The sequence below is a fragment of the Ursus americanus genome, chromosome 1 (assembly GCF_024610735.1).
Source record: "Ursus americanus isolate L20-20 chromosome 1, mUrsAme1.1.p, whole genome shotgun sequence".
NCBI classification, from domain to species: Eukaryota; Metazoa; Chordata; class Mammalia; order Carnivora; family Ursidae; genus Ursus; species Ursus americanus.
In genome coordinates, this window is record NC_142127.1 from 70259302 (window position 1) to 70286847 (window position 27546).

General features: G+C 38.6%; 1 protein-coding gene and 1 long non-coding RNA gene across 5 annotated transcripts in view; one reads left to right on the forward strand and one right to left on the reverse strand.

The window, feature by feature from the left end:
* Window positions 1–27546, reverse strand: part of HECW2 (HECT, C2 and WW domain containing E3 ubiquitin protein ligase 2) — a 225524-nt gene that overhangs the window by 34240 nt on the left and 163738 nt on the right. For all 4 annotated transcript variants that reach the window (XM_045806374.2, XM_045806373.2, XM_045806375.2 and 1 more), the window contains 4 exons: window positions 23169–23252; window positions 18875–18984; window positions 9009–9129; window positions 7273–7386 (listed from right to left, as the gene is read on the reverse strand). In XM_045806374.2, coding sequence (XP_045662330.2) covers window positions 7273–7386; window positions 9009–9129; window positions 18875–18984; window positions 23169–23252 — 429 coding nt within the window. The remainder of the gene's footprint in view (window positions 1–7272; window positions 7387–9008; window positions 9130–18874; window positions 18985–23168; window positions 23253–27546) is intronic.
* LOC148110787 (uncharacterized) lies at window positions 7239–9794 on the forward strand. The gene is made up of 3 exons (XR_015724559.1): window positions 7239–7360; window positions 8085–8242; window positions 9658–9794. It is a non-coding gene; the product is annotated as an uncharacterized LOC148110787 (long non-coding RNA).

Below are 27546 nucleotides of genomic sequence, written 5' to 3' on the forward strand. Positions count from 1 at the left end.
TCTACTTAGATCCCTGTGGATACAAAACATCTCTCCAAATTTCCTATTTATGGTGAATTTCATCAGGAGACTCCTGTGTCTTTCTAGAAATAGAGAATGCCAGTTAAAGGCATCTTATAAGTCATTTTGTCCATCCCCTTATTTTACTGAAGAGAAGACTGAGACTGAAGGAAGTCACTGACCTGGATTAAAGGAAAGCTGCAGGGGAGACTCTAGACCTTGACACAGGTTTCCTGACCCTACGTTTAATGCTCATTACTCCTTACAGCCTACTGGTCAGTACATTTTAAATGTTACCAAGACTGTTAAAAATGTTGCTTATAAAGCAGGGGTCAGCAAACTATGGCCTGTGGGGCAAATGTGGCCCAGGCCCTGGCTTTGTAAATAAAGTTTTATTGAAATGAAGCCATGCCCATTTGTTGACATGTTGTCTGTGGCTACTTTCCTGCTCTAGTGGCAGAACTGAGGAAGTACAACAGGAAATGTATGGCCTGCAAAGCCTAAAATATTTCCTATCTGGCCTTTCACAGAAAAAGTTTTCCAAAGTAAGATAGAAGGAAGCAGGAAGAAAATGCTACTTTATTAAGATACCTGGCTTACTATAAATCCTCCTCTTTCGTGAAGATCCCTTCAAGGCAATACAATGACTACAATATCCTGGGGCATATGCAAACTTAAGAATGGTCACAACTACTAAGTATGAGACTGTGAGTGAGCTCTGGTCTGCAGTGGTCCCTGGCCTGCAGGGGCTTTCAGACACAATTAAAGCACACGACAGATAAGGGTCACAGACAGCTGAAACATGAGCCAGTTTTATGAGTCAGTTTTCTTACAAAGAGACAACTGGTATACATAAATGGGTTTTTAGCTGCTTAAAATTAAACTGTGGCATTCAGTTAGAAATAGCAGGTTTTCTCTGAGCTTCAATTCTCAGTGTTTTCATAATACTGCACTTATCAGAGTGTGTTATAATAATCTGTGTAGGCATCTGCCTCCGCTATTGGCACATCTAGGCTGTAACCATACTGAGGACAGGGACTGTGTCTTTCTCATTTTTGTATCCCAAGTATTTTAGCCCAATACACCATAGGGGCTAAACATCTGCTGTTGAATCCATGAGTGGAATCCTCTGATGCTCTCTAAAGAAAATCAACATAACTTACATTGTTCTTTGACATCTAGCAGAGAGAATAATTTTGCACAAGTCGGCCTTCAGGTGCTATATTGATTCAATGACATTAATAGGTCAGGTCAATCCCTAAAAGACAACTCAATTTGCACACAATGTCAGGATTCACTCAGGTGCGTTATACTTAGAAAGCCTGGTCTTGTCCTTTCCGGGTTTCCTATCTTCCAATATGGTGAAGTTTTTAAAACAACAAAGATGGATCTCACCCACTTGTTCTTTGATTTTAATAAGAGCTGATTCTGACTAAAGGTAAGATGAATGTTCCCTGAAGTGTTAAACTGAAAAGTAAAACTCATTTCTTTCCCCAAGAGAGAACAAAGCTAATAATAGTTCCTCGAGGAGGAAAATGGATCTTCTGTAACTGGTCAGGTTTTTATCTGCTGGTTGTTGGTTTTTTTTTTTTTTTTAACTCTAGAAGCACTGACATAGCCAGTGTAAAGCCAAGATCATTTTTAAAGTGTGATTTGATTATAATCCAAAGCTTGGAGTGCATATCTGAGAGGTTGCAGATTACAAATTACATATGTCCACCTGCTTCAGGAAGACATGTCCTGGCAGGGTACCTCGTGCATGTGCTTCCTATAATAATGTCTTATGACCCTCTTCCATATAAATAGTTAATCTGACTCAGATCACGGGGATCGTTTGTTACATTCCTGTTTTGCCAGTTCGGTTGGTTCCACAGCGAAAGGCTTGGCACGGAAGTACAGAAACTCTGGACAACGGGTGTGTAGACACACGACAGCTGCATCTGAGGGCATTCTGGAATAAGCACAGATGTCTTTCGGGTGGCAGTGTCATTCTGAGCCCATGAAGTGCTGATAAAGCGTTTTAAGCACCATCACGTTGCTGGGCCACGAGCACCCCAGTTGTCAGCAGTACCCAGTACTTGTTAAAATAATTTTATCGTTGTATTCTCCTGTTCTTTATTTTCAACTAAAAATTACTGAACACAAAGTATTCCAACAGAAGTAGACTATTGAAGGAAAGGAGATGAAGGCACTGGGAAGTCATATCATCGTTTCCTACAAGTTTCCGGAAGACAGAAAAAACTTTGCTTCCTTAATAGTTGGTCAGGCACACAGGGCCTACCTACTCATCCTCTGACGCAGCCTCGGATATTTCCAGCAGCAAGGCATTAGTTCTCGAGGCACTTAAGAAGGCCTGCTGGGGGAATAAAGAATTTTGCAAGCAATTAATATGACAAACAAAGGTTTACCTGGTGATGTCAAGCCAAAGTCTAGATACAGAAGCACCTTTGAGCAAGGTTTGGGTTATTGAGTTTATCCTGCAAATGCCTCTTTTTGAAAGAAAACAAGCAGCACCATAAAGTTTAACATGAAGCTTTACAGACTTCCGAGGAATAAATGGTCAAGCTCAGGACCCCAAACAACTTCTAGCAAGGATTAGACCAGTCGTATGTAAGAACTGCTGGTTATTTTATAAGCAGAGATGCAGGCAAACCGTTTCAGATCTCATCCTCCTACTTACTTTCAGTTGCCTGTCTCAGGAGAATATCACAGAAGGAGCTCGTCTGTTCTTAAACCCCTGAATGAAAACTGCTTGCACACAACCCCTCCCTAGTCGAAGTGTGGTTTTGCAAGACAGATGATTGATGCCAATAGATGGCACTTTACATATAATGCACTCATTCTTTCTTAAAGAAAGGTGCCTTTTACAGATCTGGCCGTGGAGGAAAACAAAGAGGCGAAGCAATCACAGTGTAAACATCCTTTCTTTATCCAGGCCATTATTTCCTCACTGTTTGGGGCACTAAGAAGTTAATGGCCCAGGACACCTTATCAGAACACGACAGTCTACCTAGCTAACTTTTGATATCACATAAGCTTTAGTTGCTAGGGCTTCTAATTCAGAAGAAAATAATATGCTGGAGAATATGCAGTGCTCTACTGGCCTCCTTCCTAAAGAAGCAATTTCCAGGCAGACAGAAGCCCCAGAGAGAGAGAGGCAACCACAGCATGCAATTTCCCACCACATTTTGTCAAGATGACTCAGTTTCCAGCCATTCTGCCACTGCTGACCTGCCATCCTCCCCACTTTGCAAGGGCAGATAACCAAATTAACTTGGGTGGAAAATGTAATGACTAAAACAAAACCTCCAGTTCTGACCAAATTAAATCACAGTAGTTTGCTTAGAAACTGTCTACTTTTTGTAAAAAGCCAAGCATAACATGAAGCACTATTTTAGCAAAGAATAGTAATTACTTGTCAACTAATACACTTCCAGTAATAGGCTCTACAACTCTATTTATATTTTAAAAAGTGAAAATATCTATCACCAATATTCTGAGATTAATTTTACCTCACATGGATTTGTAGTCATCCTGTAAATTTCCGACTATAAATTTTTCCATAATTTCTCTTGATTCTGCTCTTTCACTTCAGAACAATCTACATGTGTGTTTTTAGACCTATGCAACGAGACAGCCTACAGCACAGCTGAAGTCTCCCTGTGCATCTGTTAATTCATACTTTCTTGGAGTGGACCAGAGGCAATTTTCTTAAAAATAAATCCCTTTCTCTTTATGCCCTAACTTCTCTATTGTAAATAAAGACCCTGATTATGACGGAAAGGAAATAAAATCATTGAGACGGTAACAATAAGAATTGCAAAATATTATTCCCTCATAGATAACATAAACTTGACATTAGCAACACAAAATACTACTCTACAGATACACCACTGCCCCTAATTTGGACTTCCCACAAAATTAACTGTTTCTATATACAAATAACTCTACTGACCTCAAGTGCAGAAGGAAGTACACACATACCCAAAATTACCTTGGGGGCACCCACTCATCACACAATAAGGAAATAAGAAAAGTTCAGGGAAACATTTCCTAAATCTCCCCAAATCCTGACTAGATGCTTTCTTTTAGTAAATATTTCATTTTAATATAGTTTTTTTTATTTACAGAAAAGTTGCAAAGATAATATGGAGACTTCTCACATATCTCATACTCTGTTTCCTTCTTATTAACATCTTACATTAGTATAGTACATTAGTTAAAATCAGTTAACAGATATTGAGACATTACTATTAACTGAAATGCATACTTTATTCAGATTTCCTTAGTTTTTACTTAATGCCCCTTTTCTGTAACAGAATCTCGTCCAAAATACCTTATTCACATTTAATTGTCATGTTTCCTCGGGCTTCTGGCTGTGCCAGTTTCTCCGACTTTCCTTGTTTTTGATGACCTCATCCCATCATATGAAGGGCCCATACTATTAGCATGATCTATCACTGTTGATTTTAACCTTGATCACCTGGCTGAGTGTCTGTCAGGCATGTCCATTCTGGACTTACTTCTTTTTCCCCTTCCCCAACTGTACTATTGGAAGAAAGTCATTATGTGTAACCCACAATTAAGGAGTGAGGAATGATGATGAATTACTGAAATCTTCCACACAGGAGACTGATCTACTCTATCTATCTATCTATCTATCTATCTATCTATCTATCTATCTATCATCTATCTATCTATCCAATCACATATTTATATCAGTACAGATATTTATTTTATACTTTGGGTTATAATCCAATCCCAATTTATTTATTTTGTTGCTCAGATAATTCCAGTTGGGAGATCTTTCAGTTGGCTCTTGAGTCTCTCTGACATAACCCCATTATTGTGGAAATTTTGAGCACTTCTTTACATTCTGACACTACAAGACACTTCAAGCTCCGTCTCACATATTCCCTGCTTCATCTTAGAATCAGCCTTTTCTCCAAGGAGTCCTAGTCCCTTTTATTAAAGAATGATGTTAGAAACCAAGATCTAGCCACTGAGTGTTAATATTTTTAAATACCTATTATTAGGGCTAGACATAAAGAACTTACAAAATGACACATTTTGTGAGCATTAAAATTAATGAAGAGAAAGCGACAGAAAACTTCCAGCTCCACATTTATAGTTCTATAGAAAAATGTAGGTAGATTTTCACTTTGGATATTTATTATAATCCAGAAAGAAAGTCATGATCTTTCATTTTAATGAAATTGAATCAATGTGTTTGAGAAGGTGGCAAAATCTAAAATAACTTCTTAATTTTATGTTGTTTTAAGGTTTCTATTTTTTTAGCAAGAGTGCTATTTTATTCTTTCAAAACAGCATTATGTATTCTCAGTAGCAATACTGAGATATTCTCTTAGTAGCAAAATGAAGGAAGTCTATATCTAATAATCTCTATGTATGGTATTGACATGATAATGCTATAAGACCAGAATTTTACTTGGCCCTATTACTCCAGCTTCTACAGGCCATACACAGAGGGGCTTGATTATGGTTGTTTCTGATAGCTGAGGTCACAATTCAAAGTGCCCCCCTCTTGTTTTCCCTCTGAGGTTACAGCTGGGAGACAGGTGATGGAAACAGGAAACATTTGGACATTGGTGGCGATCAGATAGAGGTATCAAGCCACACTCAGCCTAGGAAGAGATGCCACCAGTGCAGATCATAGGGCGACTACTTCAGGATGATCAAGCATGAGAAGCATCCGCTCTACTCAAACTTAACTACCAGGTCCTCCAAAGACTCTTGCCTACATCTCTGAGATCTCAACAAACTGTAAGTCCAAAAAAAAGGTAGGCAGCTGGAGTTCTGGGGGAGGAAAAGTATTCTCATCCAAATGAGGCTGGTTATGTAAGGAAATATTTGGAATTCCATGCACACCTATGATTAGGCTTAAAACATCTGCCTTCATTTTCAATTGTACACCTGCATCTTAAGCCAACTAGCATAAGCTAAAAGTCCATTAATGCCCTTCGGTAATGAAAACAAGTCTCAAGCAAGCTTCTGCCCAAATATTGTCACCCTAGTATTGTTTTCCCATATAATATTTTACTTGAAGCTAGTCATAGCTGGGAGACTATGAACAGAATATGTGACAAAAGCAGGTGTTATCAGTCAGCTGGAATAGTGAAAAGATCCACGGGTAGGAAAAAATTCTGATAGACCAGAGTTCAGCAATTTTGCCTCTATCCAGTGCTGGTCCAAGAGTCCTAGATGAAAGGCCTAGATTTGAATCCTGATTTTGCTGTTATCTAGTTCCATTAGCACATGCAAATTACTTTATACCTTGGAGTCTCCAAATTAACCATGTGTTGAATGGCTGAATTTAATAGATATTACTCCTATAAGTCTGTAATCTAATACACTTTACTCCTGGGCAGCACTGAGAAGGGTAGCTGTAAAATGACCCAAATCAACAGAGTCAAGAAGACAACCACAGTTCAGGCATCCTGTGTACTTTATAAATTCGCTCTAGTGATGGCTGGGTTACATTGTAGAAGGTGCTGAGACTAGAAACTTAGACCTGAAATGAGGAAGGAGGAAGGGGACGAGATGAGAGCTGCCACCTTCTGAAGCATTGTATAGCAACTGCCCTGTTTCTTTGGATGCAATAAACAGGGTGTAGGAGGCTTCACTCCTACATTTCTTAACCCTTATCTCTATGAGCACACTCATGGAAAAGCCACAGAAGGCCACAGACGCTTGTTTACGGCAGGTCAATATTTTGGTATGTGTGTTGCTGTCCCCCCGAAAAAGAGAAAAACTGGCAACAGAGAAACAGAACCAAGGCCCAGGAATTACGGCTGTGGAAGCCTCCTGGCAGAAGAGCAGAATTCTAATTCGTGATTCCGAAACTGAGCTTATTTATTTTACAGGTGAAGCGCGTTCTACTTAACACCCCATGCAGATAACACGATCACAGACATGAGAAATCAATTCTTGTTTTTTCCCTCGAGGCCCCACTTTTTCCCTTTAAGACAGAGATGTAACCAGAAGAAACCAAACCAACCTCTTGCTCTCAAAAATGATCTATAGTTATGAGTATTTACCAAAGAATTTCTATGTCAAATGATTTAAAAACCAGAGAAAGCCTTAAAAAAAAAAAAAAGAAAAGAAAAGAAAAAAAAGCCGAGAGGTTTAAATGTCTGAGAATGGCATTTCCTGCCAGCGGGTTTCCTGTCTCAGGCAGCCACGGCGACCGTGTGGTGACACATCCCTCTGCAGCCGCAGCCCGTGTTCCACACACTTCTCTGTTCTACTCACCCTTCCTCCCCGACAAATGTGACGTACAGCTTATTTCTCTGCAAGTCTTTTCTGGAGTAGCCCATGATCTGATTAAAAGCATCTTCTAGTAAGTGATCTCTTCTGATAATTAACCTGTCCATAAAAAGACAATGTGAAAAACAGATTATTTCCTAATTCTTATCTTTCTAGAACTGGGCACTTTTGATTCCTTTTTCATTTACCATAGTTAACTAGGGGAAAGGGGAGTGACTTAATACATTGCTAGCTGCAATAATGCGCATTTGTCTTGAACTCTTCACAGTAAAAGTAAAAATTATATAAGCGAATTGTTGGTAAGCAGAGCACTCAGCCTACAACATATAAAAACAACTCCTGAGTTCTTTCTGAACAGTCAAATCAATTTACCCCAGAAGGAAGATGATTAGAAAACAATACAAACACGAAACTTTTGTTTAGTAAAGGAAGGACAACCCTATGAGGTAATGTTTTCAGCGTGAATGCACCTAGACAAGGAATTCAATTACTAAGTATGCAGAGAGATGACTGTGAGAACCAGGAGAGGAAAAAAACTCTCCATGTTCTCCAAAGCCAACACGTTGATGCCTGTGCTTAATTTAATTTTTAAATTAAGTGAATCTGAGATTCCCCAAGTGACAGATAAAAATGAATGATACTTGTGGCCGATTAATCTACTTGTGATGATGATAATGAAAGTCATCTTGAAGTCGATAAAATTCGCCTTTAGAGAAAACAGTCATGAAAGGGAGAAGATAGGGAGTCTGGACACGGAAGCCTGAGCTCAAGACCACCATTTTTTTTTTTTTTTTAAGTAGTCTCCATGCTAAGCATGGAGCTCAATGTGGGGCTTGAACTCATGACCCCGAGATCAAGACCTGAGCTGAAATCAAGAGTCCGACGCTTAACTGACTGAGCCACCCAGGTGCCCCTCAAGACCTTCTTAAGTGTGAGAAAGGCAAAGGTCAGAGAGGTAATGTATTTGGGCAGGCTGATGTGTGTCGAGGGGTGAGGGAACTGGGGTCTGTGTATGTGCTAAGCCAGACCTCTCTGTGGGGCAGTGAGCTGGGGAGCTAGGGGGACGGCTCCTGGACCTCCTCTCAGATACCTGGCGTCGTGGCACTGTGGCAGCGCAGACCCTTCCTCCTCTGCCCTCACTCAGGGGGCATAGTGATCTCTAGTGGGTACACGGGGCAGGGGTGGAGGTGGGGCTGAAGGAAGTAAAGGTAAGTAGGGAATGAAAATAATTCTAGGCAAACAACATGATGTTTAAATTTCCTCATTTAAAGGTGGGTAAAGAAAGGCAGAAACAACAGTCATGACATATTTCCTTGGACAAGTGAAGCTTATTTCACAGAACAAAACAGAGCTGAGCAGTGTTCCTACACTCAGGTCAGGTCAGGAGACAGTGATATGCAGTAGGGGACACTGTGCCAGCCTTTTCTGTAATCAGTACACTGTAAGTGAACAAAGAGGCACTTTTCAGGAGAAACAGATTAGCTTTTTATTTTGCCTATATGTTTACATGGAGCGTGGGGTTTGTTTAAAAACCTTAAAGCTAAATGGTGCTTAATTCCAGAACTTTGTCTTAGATGATCCTGTAATTGACGCATGCCAAAATAATTACACCGACTAAAACAAAGGCTGTGATCCCAAATCACATTCAATTTCCTACATTCCCAACTGCACCCCATCCCTCACCATCACCCAGTCCCGAGGTCTGTATCATTTCGACTTACTTTAATTTCCCTGGGCCTTGTCCGTATCCTTTAGTCTCTAACTTCCTGTAAAAGTTCCTTAGTTTGGCTTCAAAGTCTCGCTTGTAAGGGGCTGGAGCCCGGGCATTGGCACGCTGAGTACCTACGGCAAACCACAAAAAGAGAAGGGTCTGGGTTTGTGCAATGTCCTGATGTTCATCACATCACCATGACAACATACGGCCAGGGGCTGAGGCCACAATCAACAAGTGAAAGGAGGCAATTATTTCAGGGCCTTCGCTCTTCACCTCCCCAAGTTGGAGGTTCTAACAGAGCTGAACCGAAGTCTGAAGATATTTCTGTGTGGCATCGTGGCTGAGAATAACAATCCTGTTTGCATGGTTACAATGGTGCCCGTGTGTGTCAAATATGTTTCCCTTTTCAGTCCAAACTAATATGAGTCAAACAGAGTTACTCATGTCTCATGGTAACTGTTCAGGGTGGACTATCTCTGCTGCCGAGATGATATCATGGCAATTAGACAGGAAGTTACATTGTGAAAGTATGTGGTATATAAAACAAGGACAGCAAGTTTCCAGACTTTGCCCTATGAAAAATGTAGAAACTGTCTTTTAGATATGCACTACATGAATTATTTTAGACTTATAATCAAATACATTTTATATTGCAGGGTAGGACAATCTTGATATAAATACAGAATTCAGGCATAGCTGCAGAGTCACATGCTTCCTGGCTGCACAGAGAATCAATAATATTGCTATTTGTTGCACTCTTGATATGTGCCAAGTGCGAGGATCACCCACAGATTACCTGAAGATGTTTCATATGTCATCCAATAGTAAGTTTCATTAATAAAATGTAAAAGTAACACGGTTTGTTCCTCTTTCTGTAGAAAATAGTCTAGCTTTGTACCACAAGGTGACTAACCAACAAACTGGGACAGAAAAATAGGGAATGAGACGCAGAGCCATGACAAAAACGCTGGACATTTCCACGAAATATTTCGCAACGCAATGAAAGGAACCGGAAAACAAAAACTGAAGTCTTATGCAGTACATACCATACAAGCTCATTAAATACTTCTTTAATGAGCCAACCAAGTGATTATTATTCATTGCTAACACTGTGTTAGGTTCAGCAAATATGCTCAAAATGAGTAAGGTACGACTGCTGAAGTAGATATTTCGGTTAGGAAGACAGAAATAAAACATATCAAACAATTAGATAAATAATTAAGTCCTAAATTAGGTGGTGAACAAACAAGAAAGCATAGGGGACAAAACTATATAGCCTTGGGGCTGTACCCAGCCCTAATGATCTATTTTGCTTGGCATACAATTGTTTTTAAAGATTTTAAATTAACATCCAACTTTTAAAAATTAGGAGATTTCAAGTAGAAAGCAAAACAAAACAGATTTTCTCTTGAAATTACTTGGGAACTCTTGCAACAACTAGCTTGCATTTTCCTTGGGGCCACAGTTGGCAGCTGTTCCATTACAGGAAGCACGCGCCACAACCACTCAATGACACCGACTGCCTGGCCCCCCTCGGTCTTTGCACTTGGGATCAGTGCTCCAGAAAAGAATAGCAAATGAGGATAAGTAGAGATCAAGATGGAAAAGACCATCAGGAGAAGGCTTTATGGGAGCCAGGCCTTGTAAACAAGGAGAATCTATATTCTATACCGGGCAGGGCAGCAAGAGCTGGGAGAAGCATGAAGGAGACTAACCAGAGCACAGGGGAGTGTTGAGGAGTCAATGGGAAATTTAATCAGATGGTTGGAGCCAAATTACATGAGGAATTTTTTAGAAAAACCTAGCTGAGGAGTTTGGGCAGGATGCAGTGAGCAGTGGGAAGACTTTAGAGGTTCCTGAGCTAGGGAGTAACACACACATGGTGTTTTTTAAGGCAAGGGTTTTCAGTGTTGGGTGGATTCAGGGTGGGAAAGAGGGGAGGGGTCTTGAGGGAGGGGACCTGGCCAGGAGTCACTGCAGCCCTGGAGGCCTGAGGGGGCTGTGGTGACTCAGAGAAACATGTACAATGTGAGATAAGGATTGCCAACAGATAATAAGTAAGGAAGAGACACAGGAAGCTGTGATGGTAACATCAAGCTTTAGACAGTAACAGTAACTGTCATTTGTGAAGTGCCTGCTGTGTAGACGGAACCATGCACTTTTCCAGAGAGGATCTTGGGAAATCCTCACAAGTTTAAGAAGCAGGCATTATTATCATCACCAGCATCGCCACTTCGTAACTAAGGAAACTGAAGTCCTATGCCAGGGAACGGTAGCTTTGGGATTTGAGCCAGGTCTATCTGACACTAAAAGCAGTGTGGGAAATGCTGGTGGACAGGGGCATGTGAAGCTTTATACAACTGTGCTGGGGACGAGAGCTGTTCAGGTGGATATCCTTCAACGGCACTTGAAAACACAGTCCTGGACTCCTGGTGAGAGATGAGGGCCACACCTGTGCATTAAATGAGTTAGTGTGGTAGGGAGCTTTGCGAGGTGCCTTTGCAGAAGTGTCAGCTGTAACTGACATCATCAGTAGAACGGGAAATACTGAAGACACGGGGAAATGTGTTGGGGTGTTAAGAATGGATTTTAATAAAATTGGCTATCGACCAGTGATATGTTCAGAGGTCTGTTTGCATGTTTATGAATCTTTTACCCAAAGATCTAAGATCTATGTCATAAAGGAAACAAAGAAACTTGACCTTAAAAGCTCTAGGATACAGAAGAGCCTCTTAAACTCTGGTTCTCAATCCTGACTGCACATTGGAATCACTTAAGAAGCTTTAAAAAATCCCAATGTTTGGGCCACACCCAAGACATAGTACGTCTGAATCTGTGGGGCAGGACCCAGGCATAAGTGTTCTATGCAGCTCTCCAGATGAATCCAATTTGTAGCCAAGGTTGAGAACCATTATTCCCTACAGTAAGGTCAAATGTAACCAATGAAACATCTGGGGAATCTCCAGAGACCAACACAGAGGCACCTTCCTGTGTATTTGAAAGGCATCATTTGCAACGTGAAGGATCGTGATCTCACACAAGCCTGCACTCTGGGATGGCTAAGGGGCCGGGCAGCGCAGCACAGGTCCACTCAGGGCTGGCGGAATAAGGCTGTTGGTGCCGCAGTCTGAGAAACTGTAAACCAGTAAACCCAGACAGCTCAGAAAGCAGCCGTCATGAATCAGCTTTCAAGAGCGCGATCATTAATAGGGAAGAGGAAAAAGAAAAACAAAAGACTGAATGAAAATCTTTCAGGACTCAAAAGAAACATGATTCTAAAGTTGATTGCTTTTAAAAAAAAAAAGCACATATACTATTGCTGTATAATTTGAGACGTTTAAAAGGATATAGGAAGTGCTATAATGCATTCCATCAATATCTATATGAACAGTTAATAAAAATTAGTTCTGACTCCATTTATGCTCTAGGTGAAGAGACTCAATTACAGAAACTCTGGAGACAGAAATTGTTAAATGCAAAAAGTCTTTTGCTAATAGTTCTATTATGAAAAAATCATTTACACATTACTTCATGGTTTAAAAATTACAATAAATTATGCTGTTGGCCCTTGTCAAGTTCTAATGCAAGTCAGGTGCCCTGCCAAGAAATTCCAGGGCAGGAACGATGTTACTTCCACTTTAGAAATAAAAAATGATCTTGGAAGATTGAGCTAATAGAATCGTATGGGAACCATAACTGCAAGTAAAGTTCTAGGATACAATACTCCTATAGAGAGAGTAACTTACGGTCTTTATGGTCTTAAAAAAAGGAAGTCAGATACAAAAAAGTCAATGTTACATTTAGGAAGTGATTGAATAAATGGCTGACTTCACAGGTAGTCAGCATTATGTTAATTATTTGTAGGAAAAATTTCAGTAACAGATATTAGGGTTTTTTCCTTTATCATTGACGGGCAGACCTGAAGTATGATACTAGTATGATACTATTTCCATTTATCATTACAAAATTGCATAATCAGATACAAACTAAAGACTTCCACCTGACAAAATACTTCAGGTGATAGGAGAAATATTCTGGCATCAAATCACTAGGAAGCCTGGGTGTTTTGGATTCCAAGTGTGCCACCAGGGTCTTAGACGGCTTTGAGGACTGGCGCTCGCTCTGCACTGGATGGGAGGGAGTTGGCCTAATCCAGCATGGCTCTGGCCTCTCTACTGGGATGGCTCAGACGCCCATTCTTTCCATGTTGACTTTCTAAAAAAAGTCTCTATGACTTTTTAAAAAAATTTGTTATTTATTTATTTATTTATTTATTTATTTATTTATTTATTTATTTATTTTTACAATTCCCTGTTAGTGAATGAGAACAAACCATCAAGCATTACAATAATTTCTGGAAGACTCCATCCTCTGGAACATAGCTCAATAATGAAAATTAAGTGGAAAAAAAAGCACCTCCAAAATGTCTGGCCCAAAGCACAAGCACTAACGTTCTTGCATTTTTGCTTTATTCTCTAAGAGTAGTGAAAAGCCCTAGGTCATTGTTTTGAGCTTGCTGATGCTTTCATTTACACATGATTTATTTTTATATTTTTTAAAGCTTTTATTTATTTATTTGACACAGAGAGAGACAGCAAGCATGAATAGGGGGAGGAGAAGGGGGAGAAGCAAACTCCCTGCTGAGCAGGGAGCCTGATGCAGAACTCGATCCCAGGCCCCTGGGATCACGCCCTGAGCTGAAGGCAGCCACTTAACCAAATGAGCCACCCAGGAGCCCCTCATTTACACACTATTTTTAAAAACCAACTTAATAAGCTGATTTTTTTAGACCTTGCAAATCAGAAGAAATATATTAAAAGGGGAAACTGAAAGGCACGCCGGTGACAGGCATTCTCTGACAGCCTTGGGGGTGGGGGAAAAGGGAGACTAACAACAATAAAACAAAAAATAAAACAAAAAAACCCCACCTATATATTGTGACAGAGACAGTATTTGGCTTTCTTTCAGTCTCTGGAATTACAACTTCCCCATCTCCACCCACCCAGGGGCCGTCCTTCATTTGTACTGTTTGGTTCCTACTTCATCTTTGTGGGGCCAAGCAAAGAGAAGAGAAGGAACACTTTTTCTAAAATTAAGTACAGCTGAACCTTGAACAACACAGTTTGAACTACGTGGGTCCACGTACATGAGGATTTTTTTTTTCGATAAATACAGTATAGAATCGTCACATCTTCTCTTCCTTATGATTTTCTTAACAGCTTACTTATTGTAAGAATGCAGTACATAATACGAGTAACATACAAACACGTGCTGATTGACTGTTTACGTTATGAGTAAGGCTTCCTGGGAACAGTAGGCTCTTCGTGGTTAAGTTTTGGGGGAGTAAAAGTTATATGCAGAGTTTGTTTTACCTCACAGGGGGTCGGCACCCTTAGCCCCCATAATATTCAAGGGTCAGCTGCATAAGGCTTCTTCAGGGGCTGTGGGCAAGATGGGGGAAGGGTGGGAAGAAGGGAGGAAAAGAGAGAGAGAAAGACAAAGGAGCAGGAGATGAGAAAAGCAGCAGCCAAGATGCTGATTTTAAGGGAGAGAGAGAGGAAAAGAGGGCCCTAAGGGGTCTCACTGTGTGGTGGGAGAAATAATTCCCTCTCATATCCCATGCCCTCAAGACAACCTTCAGCAAAGAACCACATGGCTCTTCAGTGCTCTCTGGTCTGTTTAATTTTGTTGAGTGTGACCTGGTGCCAGCCTACCTTCCAGATAGTCCAGTTTTAGTCAAGTAATAACAGCTCTGTATGATGATCCCCCAAACCATGAAATATATTCAATGCACTGCGTATAGGGAAGCAGGGAGAGATATAATGTATTTGTGAAACAGTTTCAGTAAACGGTGGGTTAAATTCTCTGAGACTTAGTCATAGCTTTGGTTACATGGAAAATTCACATATGTGAGCACATCTCCAATAATATTAGATAAATTAGGTGTTATTGCATTTAAATTCCTAGAAATGTGGAGTTACAAAAGGTCCTTAAATAAACTTCTGGGTCCCATATTTAGCATAATGAACTATACGGTGTTTGGAATGATTTTTCCCTTCTGGCATAGCTAAGGTCGGGATTGGCATTATAAAGGTCCTAGAAAAACAAACCTTCACATTCCAAAAATTTGACCAGTTTTAGGTGAGCACTCTAACAGCTGCAAAAAGCAGCAAGTCAAAGTTTCCAAAGCCCCTCTCTCCTTGCACTTGAAAAGACATGTCAATGTGCTCAAATAGGGAAAGTATGGCAAATTTACCAGATCCTGAGGCATTCTGAAAGATCATTCAAATTTGTTATTGTCATAATTTTCACAATGTTATGCTCACACCAATAAAAGGGATGAAATTCTAGTCACAAGAAGGACGAACAGACCACCTTAAAACATCTGAAATGTTCTTCACAAAAAAACTTCAGGAAAGTGGTAGGAGGAGATGCTTTTGTACTCAAAGAATCAGAAGATTACTCCACAGGGTAAATGAGGCTGGCTAGTCCTGGCCTTATAAGATCATGTGGAATTAGTTACAGTAACTTCCATTGATATCAGGGAGTTCATCCCAATTTCAAGATCAAATAAAGCCCCCTGAAACTGAATAGGCCAAAAATATGGAGATGATTCTCCCTGAAAATTAAAACCATCACAAACGCTGCTAGCAATTTAGATATATTTGGGTTCTACATCTCTTTGGAAAACGTTTGACTCTAACTGAGCTTCCAGAATGTATTTTACTACTACCGATGGATTACTCATGTACCTTTGTGATGCTAAATGATTAGTTACCAGGTAGAATGTTCATATAGTCTCAAAGGACGTTTAGCCCTTTGTAGGGCTCGGAAAGGGACAGAAGCTGTTGATCTACCTTTTTCTTGGGGAGGATGGGCTGCAGAAAAGCCCCGGAAGGAGAGCCTTGACCGAAATGAGCAATAATCCACACAGCTTCATTTCTTTAACCACAAAGCATCAGGTAAAGGGACAACCCATTTGAACTTCATCATAGGATCTAACTAAGATAAAGACCAGTCAGAAAGATTAAATACCTAGGCAGCCAGCTCTGCAAATCAGGGAGAAATGAATTCATATTTTTTGGTTATTAATGGTTTAAACATCGGCAAACTGTACTTCTCAGGATCAGATTTCAAGAAAGAAAGAAAGAAAGAAAGAAAGAAAGAAAGAAAGAAAGAAAGAAAGAAAGAAAGAAAGAAAGAAAGAAAGAAAGAGATAAGTTAACACTTATTGGATCCTTATCGTGTTGCAGGCACAAGGCAAGGTGTTTTCCAAGTACCCAGGGGAGGTGATTGCTATTATTCCCATTTTACAGAAAAGCACATTCAAGTTCAGGGAAGGAAGTAAACTGCCCAAAGTCACACACAGTTGGTAAAGGCTGAGGCTAGCTCTGAATTCCATCGATTTTCCCTTACATCCTGAAACTTACCCAAAGCATCATATATTATTTCTTCTCATCCTGATCATTAAAACACATGTCCCTACTTTGTTCCAAAGTTGACCTTCACTTTCTTCTCCAGTGTCTTGTTTCCCATGGGCCTGTGGTATGATTGCTGCTTCCACAAACTAGTCTCCTTCCACCCACATCTTCTGACCTCTGCACACACACAATTTCCCCACCCTAAAACCTCTTCCTTAACCCGTCTTCTCCTTCTAAGTACTGTCCTATTTTCCCTTCTTTCCATCCCCATACTTCATAAAAAGAATGTTCTACACTTCTGGCTTTTCTACTCTATATCCTATATCATTCTGCAACTGGTCACATTCCAGTTTATAATCTCTTATCTCATAGAAACTGCTCTGAAAAAGGCCATTTATAACTTCATGATTTTCAAATCCAATGGCCTCTTCTCAGGACTCATCCTTCTTGAATGCTTTGAGGATGTGGCCCACTCTCTACTCCTTGAAGCTTGCCTTCCCTGAAAAGACTTTCCTAATTCTCTTCCAAAATCCATTGGCTCTCTGTTTCATTTGCTACTCTATCTCAGCCCATCCCTTAAATACTGGAGTTCCTCGTGTTACCATCCTCTGTTTTCTCTTCTTTCCATGGATTTGTCCTCCCTGGTTCCTCCAATCTGCCCTTGGTTTCAACTGTCACCAGCAAACCCTCTATGCCAAGCCACTAACCTCTCCCGTGCTCCATGATTGTCTTTTCCAGTTGTCTTTGGTATCTGTAGTTGGATGGCTCAGAGATGCCTCAACAAACCATGCCCAAAACTAAACTCATCCAAGCCCTCCTTTCCAGTCCAATCTTTTTCCTTTCCTGGTGACTGGTGTTGTCATTTGCCTAGTAGTCTAGGTGGTGGGCATCTGCCCACCTCAGAATCTGCCTTGACCTCAGAATCTTCTCTACCTGGACTCAAAGTCCTGGTGTCTCTATATCCTAAGAGTCCTTTGAACTAGTTCCTGTTTCTCTAACACCTCTAGTCCAGCCCTTTAGCAACAGCTCCCAAGTGGTTTCTCTGACTCCATTATCTCGTCTTCTAATCCCTCCTCCATATTGCCACCAAACTGTTCTTTGTAAAACAGGGTGTTCTTCTGTTTGTAAATTTTCAGTGGCTCCATATGGACTACAAAGTAAGTAATGATCAACCAGCCGTAGCCTATCTTTCCAACCTGAGCTTTGAGAACTTGCTCTTACTTGTAGCTATTAATTGGCCCTAAACTTCTTTCATGCTTCTGAGGCCTAGGTTATGCTACTCGTTCACCTAGAACACCCTTCTTCCTTTGGCCCGCCTTCATCATCCTTCAAGGCTCCCTCCATATCTGTTCTCTTTATCTTGCCCCGAACACCCACTGCCAGTCTTGGAGGAAGAATTGTTCCCATATCTGTGTTCCCATACCTCTCCTTACAGACCACAGGGCTTGACAGAGTCATTTGCTGACTCATTGCCCCACCGTGAATCCTTCAAAGGCAGAGACTGCATCATTCATCTTTGTAGCACTGGAGTCTAATTCAGTGCTTGGCTCATAGTTGGATGCTCAATAAATCTGTGTTAAAAGAACAAATTAATAGACCTCTTCCTGTTTGTGGTATTCAATTAGGCTTTAGCTTCATTATCATAGGATTTGTGAAAACATGTCATGTATCAAAGACTATAGAGCAGCTTTCAGTGACACATAGGGAACTTGGATTTCTATTAAAATAGTTTTAAATTCTGATAGCTATTAAAATATAAACAATACATCATCTATAATAAAAATAAATATAGCTGATGTGCTGTCAACATTATAACTACTTTCCTTTTAAAAACACTCATTTCCTAAGCTGCATTTTCTATCATTCATCCATCCATCCATTCATCCATTCACTCCTTCATTCATATCATACTTCTTTCAAAAAGAATTTGAACTTAAATATTTTAGTTTGTTTTATCTATCAACATGTTCTATCTGCCCATGTGTCTCTACTCTTCCTATCTAATGCAGTTAGTTATTACTGCAGGAAAAACCTATCTAAATCCATTAAACTAATTTTAATTCTATATTATTTCTTGAAAGTAGACATTTCTTTTTATTACAGTCTTAACCAGAACTTTTTTAATCCAAAAGCTAACATGGTATTCTGTGTCCTAATATTTTCCAAGATACATCAGGCACTGCGTAACATAATGAAAAGTAAATCCTGCATCTGAGTATATCATACTGCTAACATTTAGTCTCTAATTCTGGAATGTCATTATCTTCCTGTCAAAATGAATTACTATGGGAACAAGCCACTTCTAAGACACACAAAGTGCCACACAATGGGTACCTCTGCTCACACTAAAGATGTACCCAAGGATTCCCTCACTGTCCTTTATGAAGGACAGAATGTCTGGCTTGAGGGTAAGCTTCTCAGAGGATTCCCTGTGCATAGCAGGTAGACTTACCTGGCGAGTTCTGGGGAGAGGACACAGGGGAGCCACGTGGGGACTGACAGTAGCTGGGGTGAAGTAAGGCATGTGGAGGCACGTAAGACATTATCTCTTCTTCAAATAAACTGGGGAAAGACAAGAAACAAAATGCACACTTGAGCCAGAGCGCTGGGGAAAAGTCTTGCTTCCAAATGAGTGAGACCGTTGATTTCTCACTCTGAGGTCCAGTTCACATCCCGAAGGGAGCGCTCGTCCCCTCTCTCCTGTAGCTAATTCTTGGAAGGAACAGCAGTCTGTTGCAGCTTTTGTGGAACCTGTGGTAATGTGCCTGTTTTCCTATCAACTTTGGACAACCCGATTTCTATTTTGCCACTTTAATATGTGAGTCCGAATTTACACGTTTGCTTGAACATAGTACCTGGGTTTTTAGCTTTGAGAATAAGATTCAAACACAACACACAATGTTTACTGAGAGTCCATAATTTAAGAGACACAAAGCATGTTCTTTATCTTCATCCTAAGAAATATATGACAGAGTCTCATCATTCAAAGAATTTGGGATTTAACTGGAGAATTAAAAGCAAAATAATACAAAACACCTCCTAAATAATGACAACTGCTCAATAGTTAGCTCCCTTGTTTACTCTGGCTTTATAAACTTTTTTTAAATGTGAGGATTTTGATCTCAGATTATTCATATTCAATCCAGTGTCTTTGTTCTTCTCTATATTGCAAATTCTCTTTCTAGCACTCTCCTAAAAGATAATAACCAGGGATGTGAGATCTTACAATCCCAGACTTTTCATTAAATAAGATGATAAAAGTACTATTGATTGCACTAAGGTCTTGACGCTGGACAAGACACTTGACGAATACTTGACCAAGATTTGAAACAACAATAAAAGGAGGAGGACTTGTGTTTTTTAATTAAGAGGTAGAAGTAGGTTTTCCTCAAACTTGGCCAAATCTAGAAACCTGTTAGAAAACATTCAGAAAACAGTGGCAACAGTTTATCCTTGCAGAGATTAAGGAAAGGACTGCTAAGGGTTATAAAAACTGGCTCTCAGCTGAGGCAATTTTGCCTCCTCCCATACCATTTGGGGACTTTGGGGAATGTCTGAGGACATTTTTGGTTGTCATAATTGGGAGAGGGTATGTTTTTGGTATCTAGTGGGTAGAAGCCACGATCCTGATACATCTTACAATGCACAGAACACCTCCCTGCAACAAACATGTATCCAGCCCCAAATGTCAGTAGTTTTGAAGCTCTTTTGACAAATACTTTTTTCCCAACTTTGTGCTTTTATCAACAAAGGTGCAATGAAGATCCTGTATATATTGCCTCGTGCATAGGCAAAAGAGTTTTAGTATAAATATGGTATATATCTAAAAGCAGAAATGCTCATTCATAACACATATGCCTTTTCAACTATACAAGATATTGTCAAATTGTACTCTGAAAAGATTGTAGAAATTGCAACCCCACCAAGTCCAGACAGTATGAGAGTCCCTATTTCTCATTTGATATTATCCGACTTTTTTATTTTTTCAAATCTAATTTTATGAACTACTATCTCATTATTGGAAATTGCATTTTATGATTGCTAGCATCTTTCCATACGTTTACTGGCTATTCTTACTTCAATTTCTTTGAAATGCCTTTTTATACTCTTTATTCATTTTTCTTTGGGGTTCTTTTCTTCTAAATAGATTTAAAAGCATTCTTCGTGTATTCATAATATCTTTGTTTTATATGTTGTGCATATATTCTTCTGGTTTGTTACCTTTCTTTATGCTTTTATATGTGTTTTTCATTATATAAATTTTAAAATTCTAACATAGCCAAATATATCAATCATTTCATATATGAGCTCTGATAGAGTTACATTTTTTACAGGAGTTAATGAAAGAATATATGAAATAGAATAATCAATAACAAATGTAACAAAGTCATTTAAAAGTTCTTGAGTTATGTAATAGCTATTTTGGAGAATAATCTTATATGGGCTTATTTTGAACTGAATAATTTCCTAGAGCTGTGGGATCTCAATATTGCAGCTTGCTGAGAATCAAGTCCATTTGTACCAGGAGTGATTTTTCTTTTCAAAAAATAGGGATGCCTGGGTTGCTCAGTCATTTAAGCATCTGACCCCTGGTTTTGGCTCAGGTCATGATCTCAGGGTCCTGAGATTGAGCCCCACATCAGGCTCAGCGCCCAGTACAGAGTCTACTTGTCCCACTCCCTTTGCTTCTCCTCCCCCGTCCCGCGCTCTCCCTCTTTTTCTCTCTCCCTCTCATAAGTAAATAAAATCTAAAAAAAAGAAAAAAAGAAAAAGAAAAGAAATAGGCAAAGTATAAAAATAGACACAAAGTCTTTTACTATGTATGCAACTAGTCCATTGCTTGAGTTTATAGTCACTGATTCAAAGGACTCAAACTCCAAAGTAAAATAAAAAATAAAGAACTGAGGACATCTGATAATGTTTCAATAACTATTAATCATTACTTATTAAGCATCTACATGTAATACATTGTGTCACCATGTACAATTATTAAATTTAAAAAATACATTTGATCTCTAAATAAAATAAGTCTAGAACTTAATAACCTCATTTGCATGTAATAATTATAGAACTATTATATGATAAATGAATTTCTCCCACTTCTCCAAAGGCCCATTAACTTCAGAGAACATGCTTTTTCCCCAAATGGGGGAAAATGTAGCCTTGTTCTTTATATGTGTATATGTGTGTGTGTGTGTGTGTATGCACACACATATATATACACGCACACATATATACACACACACATACATACATAAAACTGATTTATATATATATACACATATACATACCAGTTTTAAAATATTTTAAAACTCAACCACATAACACATAGAAACTCATGCAAACTGCAGTGTTTACCAAAGTACAAATATTCTAAGCTATACTGTAACTTAAAATATTTATGACTATACTGTCTAAAGATTATTTAACTAAGACTAGGTAAATGATAATCATGATTTCTATTTTGTAATCATTTTGTTTTTATTAATTCCAAATGCATAATTCTTTAAATGAGAAACCTTAGATTTCCAGAATGAAGCAAAAGGGTCATATCCTAGCCAGCATTTTATAACAAAACTATTTTATTACCAACCAAACTATGGTAGAAACATCATACTACAGATTAACTGAGAAACAGTCTTCCCGACCATACAGCACACTATATTCTGTTTTCAGAACTCGTTCAATACAACATAGTCAAGGGTCACCCCTTAGACTGAGAAGTGACCCCTGCCTCCCAACAGGTCTTGTTCAGAATCAGGTGAAGCAAAGTCTCCATGGGAAGTGATTATATCCCTTTGAATTATGCTCCAACTATCCAGTAAAGGAAAATAATTATTTGACCTCAGTTTTACAAGTATGGCAACTATCATGTAGGCAGTTAGAAATGGTTAGGGTCAAGACCGCCATGAATATCATGAATGAGATTGTTCGCACTCCGGGATAAATAAAACGTTGTGTGGTCTGGCTCAGCACGACTTTCCTTTTAGTTTTTTGGAGGTTACGGTGGTGGGTGTCCCAACTACTGGGAGAGCAAAGCATTATTTTACTCCAGCTTCCTCCATTTGAGGGATGATATTAAAAATGAAAAATCTTTTGAAAACTTGCCGGTTTCCTTTCTAAACTACTCTAAAATTTAAAACCAAAGCTGACCTAACCATCAGGAAAGAAAATACAATTGGTCAATTTTATGAAGGTCTATCAAGTTGGCAATGAGTACCAGTGATCAAATTTCAACTTTCTGATCTAACTTCCTAAACCTAAACTCTCAAAATCAGTTTAAAAAATCATGTCAAATCAGGAAAAAAAAAAAAAAAGAAAGAAAAGAAAAGAAAAAAGAAAGAAGACAAAGCACATTTGGAGGAAAGAACTTGAAAGAAAATATAAATATGACCTCTCTTTTACTCCAAAGGGGTAAGTAAATAAGTAAGCCCTTGTGTTCCATTTTGTAAGTGGAACATTCTATCCATTGTCCTCTACTAACCTTTGTCTTCTCCAATACCACCTCATTTATCACCAGGGTTAAAAAAAAAAAAAAAAAATCAAACAGAACTCAGAATAAGAAATGCAATCTGAAACGAATTATCATTAAGCTAGCCTCCTACATCTTCCACATGAGTATTCCACAAGTCTTTAAGAACAATGGAGACATTTTTAGGCTACCAATATTGGCATAGTATTTTCTAAAATGCCCCATAATATCTGATGACAGAAGACTTTCTACTTCAAATATTGGTGTTCCATACCTCAGCAACATAACAAGGTCTGCATCACTTGAAAGACGCACCAATCCTGGGGTCCCTTCAGTTCGGATAAATTGGATCTTCTCCCTATTCAAGCAAAGAAATAGCTCAGAATATATGTGGCAGATTTTCGAAACATAACTCAGTGCCTTAGGCACCATTTTTAAATATAATGGTCACAACATTTTTTTTTTTTTAAATCTAGTATGCGGTAGTTACTGTGTAATACCTAGGAATACACATCCAAGAGAGACATGGTCCTTGCTTTCAAGGAAGACCTCACAAGCATCAACATCACCTCGTCCTAATGCTGGAAAAAGATTCCTTTACTGCTTTCATCATTTTGCTGTCCAAGTACTACTAGAGGTAGTAGTCCCATCCAACCATACAAGTTGGTCTCTGCTTTGAGGTGAAGCCTGCTGTGGGCTTGAATCCAAGCAACAATTTACCATTCAGGCTGATTCCCTGTTATTCCAAAAAGTGAGTGTATAGTGATAGTCATCTATTTTCCTGGAGGTATACCTCTAAATTATGTGTGATGAGCATATTTCTACTTGGAGGCAGACAGTATCTATTCAATACGTAGTCAGTATAAAGGCATATGGCTCTTTGAAATAACTGAAAACCTGAAACACTTTGTTACTAGAATTGGTAGAATAGATTACATGTATACCTGTGCAAATGTATATATACTTACATGTACACATTTCAAACACAACAGTGTGAGCGATTTCTACCATTTTTTACTATAGATATATGTAAGAACACCAGGTTTTTCTTTTTGTTTGGTGAGCCATCATCACACCTCTATTTTCAATTTTTATATGAAAACAATTTTAATAAAAATTTCCTTGTTGCTTTCCCTCATTTACATGATTTTATTTCAAAGCACACCATATTCATTTTTTATAATAATTTTTTATTATGTTATGTTAGTCACCATACAGTATACCCTTAGTTTTTGATGTAATGTTCCATGATTCATTATTTGCATATAAGACCCAGTGCACCATGCAGTACGTGCCCTCCTTAATACCCATCACTGGCCTATCCCAGTCCCCCACCCGCTCCCCTCTGAAGCCCTCAGTTTGTTTCCCAGAGTCCATAGTCTCTCATGGTTCATTCCCCCTCCTGTTAACCTCCCCCCTTCATTCTTCCCTTCCTTCTCCTACCGATCTTCCTAGTTCTTATGTTCCATAAATGAGTGAAACCATATGATAATTGTCATTCTCTGCTTGACTTATTTCACTTAGCACCATATTCATTTTTATAAGATAAGGAAAAATAATACCATAAACTATGGTACTGAAAGCATTTCATTCGATAGGAACATAGGAACAAACACAACTATGCAATTTTACTCGAAGTGTTAATGAAAGTATAATCTGATTTTTGTACACTATGAGATAAAATATTAATCTTTGATATAAGTATTTATTTAGATTTAGTTCCTCTTTCTAGATCATCTTGTTTTTCTGTTTGATATTTTCACAGTTCTACTGCATTTTATATTTCCAAATTCCAAATCTTTTCTTAATTTTAGTTTACAAGCTTGAAGACAATGAAATGGAAGGCAAGGTTTAACTGTTGAGATGAAAAACTCCATAATGTACAGAAAAGTCAACTGATTTGCTCTCAGCCACACAGCTTGTTAGGAGTGATAAAGAATTTGGCTGCTTCTGGCTAGATCAATTTTAAACAATACGTTAGCATATGAAGCATCTAATCTTTGGTATTGCCAAATTTTCTTTTCCAACCTTCACTGCCAGGAGTTAGACATACACATACCTAAGAAATGAACATCAGACAAGTTTGCAAAGAAATTGTTCAGAAGGGAAAAGCCAGCCTTTCTGTTTAGTTGTTTCAGTTTGAAGGCTTGAACGAAGCAGAACATTTTCCCACAAATGTTACAATCACATGTCTGAAGCACATGACGGAAACCAAGGCCCATTATCTGGAGAATGATTTTTTGGTACAAGATATGAAAGTTGGTTGAAAAAAGCTAAATTAGAGAAAAGTTATCTTGGAGAAAAAATGAACAATAATTTAACCAAAGAAATACTCTTAAAGGATCAGTTATGCTTTGATCTTGAAGAATCAAAAGCTATCTCCAACAAATACACAGTTTACCTCTGTAGCCTATCATCAAAATGAGTCAGGCAAACAGAACAAACGAGAAGACAAACAGGGTGCACACTCTCCTCCACTTCTCTAACTGTAGCTACACACAGTAAGGTGAATGATGTAAATGATATCATACTCCGGACCGTGGTCTGTATGCTTCCTGAGAATAAGGAAAAGATTATAGCTTCTTGAGTCACGAGAATGACAAGCTGAGGACAGGGAAAGACACCGGAGGAAACATGCCAACTGGGGAAATTTTCATCACTTTCCAGATATTAACTATATTAGGCAGTGAAAGCAACTGGTCTGATTCTTTAGGCCAGAACATACCAGAGGCAAGCGGAGGCTAGTTTTCTACAGGCCAGCTAATTTATTGCACTGATGAGCTAAGGGTCATATGCATTCAGGAACAAGACACTGGAGCATGTCACCCGATGCATTCCATACCACTAAGTACTTTCTTCTACCAACATTCATTCATTCTTTCAGCAAACATTTTTCTTAGTCTCTACTAAGTGCTGGGCACAGTATCACACACTGGGAATTCAAGGGGTAGAAGACCTAGCTCCTTTCTCAAAGAGTTCGTGGTGGAGTGGAAAAGAGAAGGTCAGTCCTGGTATTATATGAAAATATTTAAGCTATTCCATTTTCTTAACTGACTTCTGTCTAGGCTTATACCCACTCCTATTACACAAAGTCCTTTCACATAAGAACAGAGGGCATTGGTTTACTGACTGTCAAGAGAGCAGATCAAGACTGAGGAAGAGAACGTCAGCAGATATCCTTAGAAATGTCGCCAATCTTTTCTAAGAAAAGCAAAACCAAACAGGAACTGCTACTTGGTTATTAGGTATTTGCCTAATAGTCCACAGACCGGTATTTGTCAAACTTGTGTGTCCGTTTACTAGAAATCTACAGATATAATCACAAGTTCTGGGGGAATTTAAAAATTCTGTTTTTACATTGATGATCAAAACTGCTAATATTGAGGTAGGCATATGTTAGGATAATCTGAATAAGATTTATGACTGAATAATGCCATTTGACTTCAGTTCTCACGTCTGCATTTACAAGACAGTGGTGTCAAATGATCAGAAAGAAACTTTCCAAGTGTTGGGGAGCAGGCTCTGAGGTTGGCAGGACCTTGATGTTAAGTATGATAACAGCAGTCCCTGTCTACCACTCACACACAGTTCTCTTACCAATTAAAAAGACAAAACTTTTCTTTTGCAGTATTGATTTGCATAATGACAATGATGAAGAGAGGCAAGGTTATGTATATATAAATTGCCACAGGCTAAAGAGAACACAAAATACATGGATTTAAAAAGGAAATTATCCATTTATGCTAACTATAGCATAAAAGATGTCACGGTTTATTCTGAGAACAAAAGTTTTATGATAGTTTACAAATAGTAAAGGAGCAGTAGAATCATCACAGGGTACATTAAATTATGTATTTTTTCTTTAGTATTGCAGTTGGGGGTATTAAATGAATTGGCTCATCAAAATGATGAATTAGTAGATAAGAATAAAGTTAGTAGATAAATTAGTAGATAGAAATAAGCTATTTGTTAAAAAAAAGGATGACCACAATATTGCCGCAAACATACCATTAGATACAAAATCGAAATTAGATAAAAGTCAAAAACAAGTGAAATAAAAAGCACTACTGTATCTTTCTACTGACAATGGTCTTAATATTGGTGATTTGGCTTCTGAAAAACAAAATCTCACATTAATATCGTTCAATAAAATGTTATTTTTTAAAGTTTTCACTTAACTTATATGTCTTTTGGCTTTAAAGTTCATAAAAGTTATAAGAAGTTTATGCATATTTGATATTTGTGCACACTTATGTTTCATTAAAATAAAAGTGATTAAACTCAACATTGTAGATCTGCAATATTTCTTTTCCTTTTAGAATGGAAAATAAGTTTCAACTCCTAACAATTTTCCATGAGTCCACTCAGTGTCTGAAATAAACATAACAAGCTTGAGAAATATCATTAAAGAGCCCTACGACTCTGACTAAAAGGACGTTTGAAAGTTACGTTACTGTATTTGTTCAAGTTTATTTTTTTAATGTATAGAGTTAGAAGGGATCAGTGGCCGTCCTCTAATTCCTATCTTCACTGCATTCACTTTAATGAAGAAATTCTATTCAACTTTAGTGGTTTACAATGAGGATTAAGATGACATCCAAATAACACTTTATCATTTGATCCTCTGTGCATGGGTATGTTCCTCTCTCTGT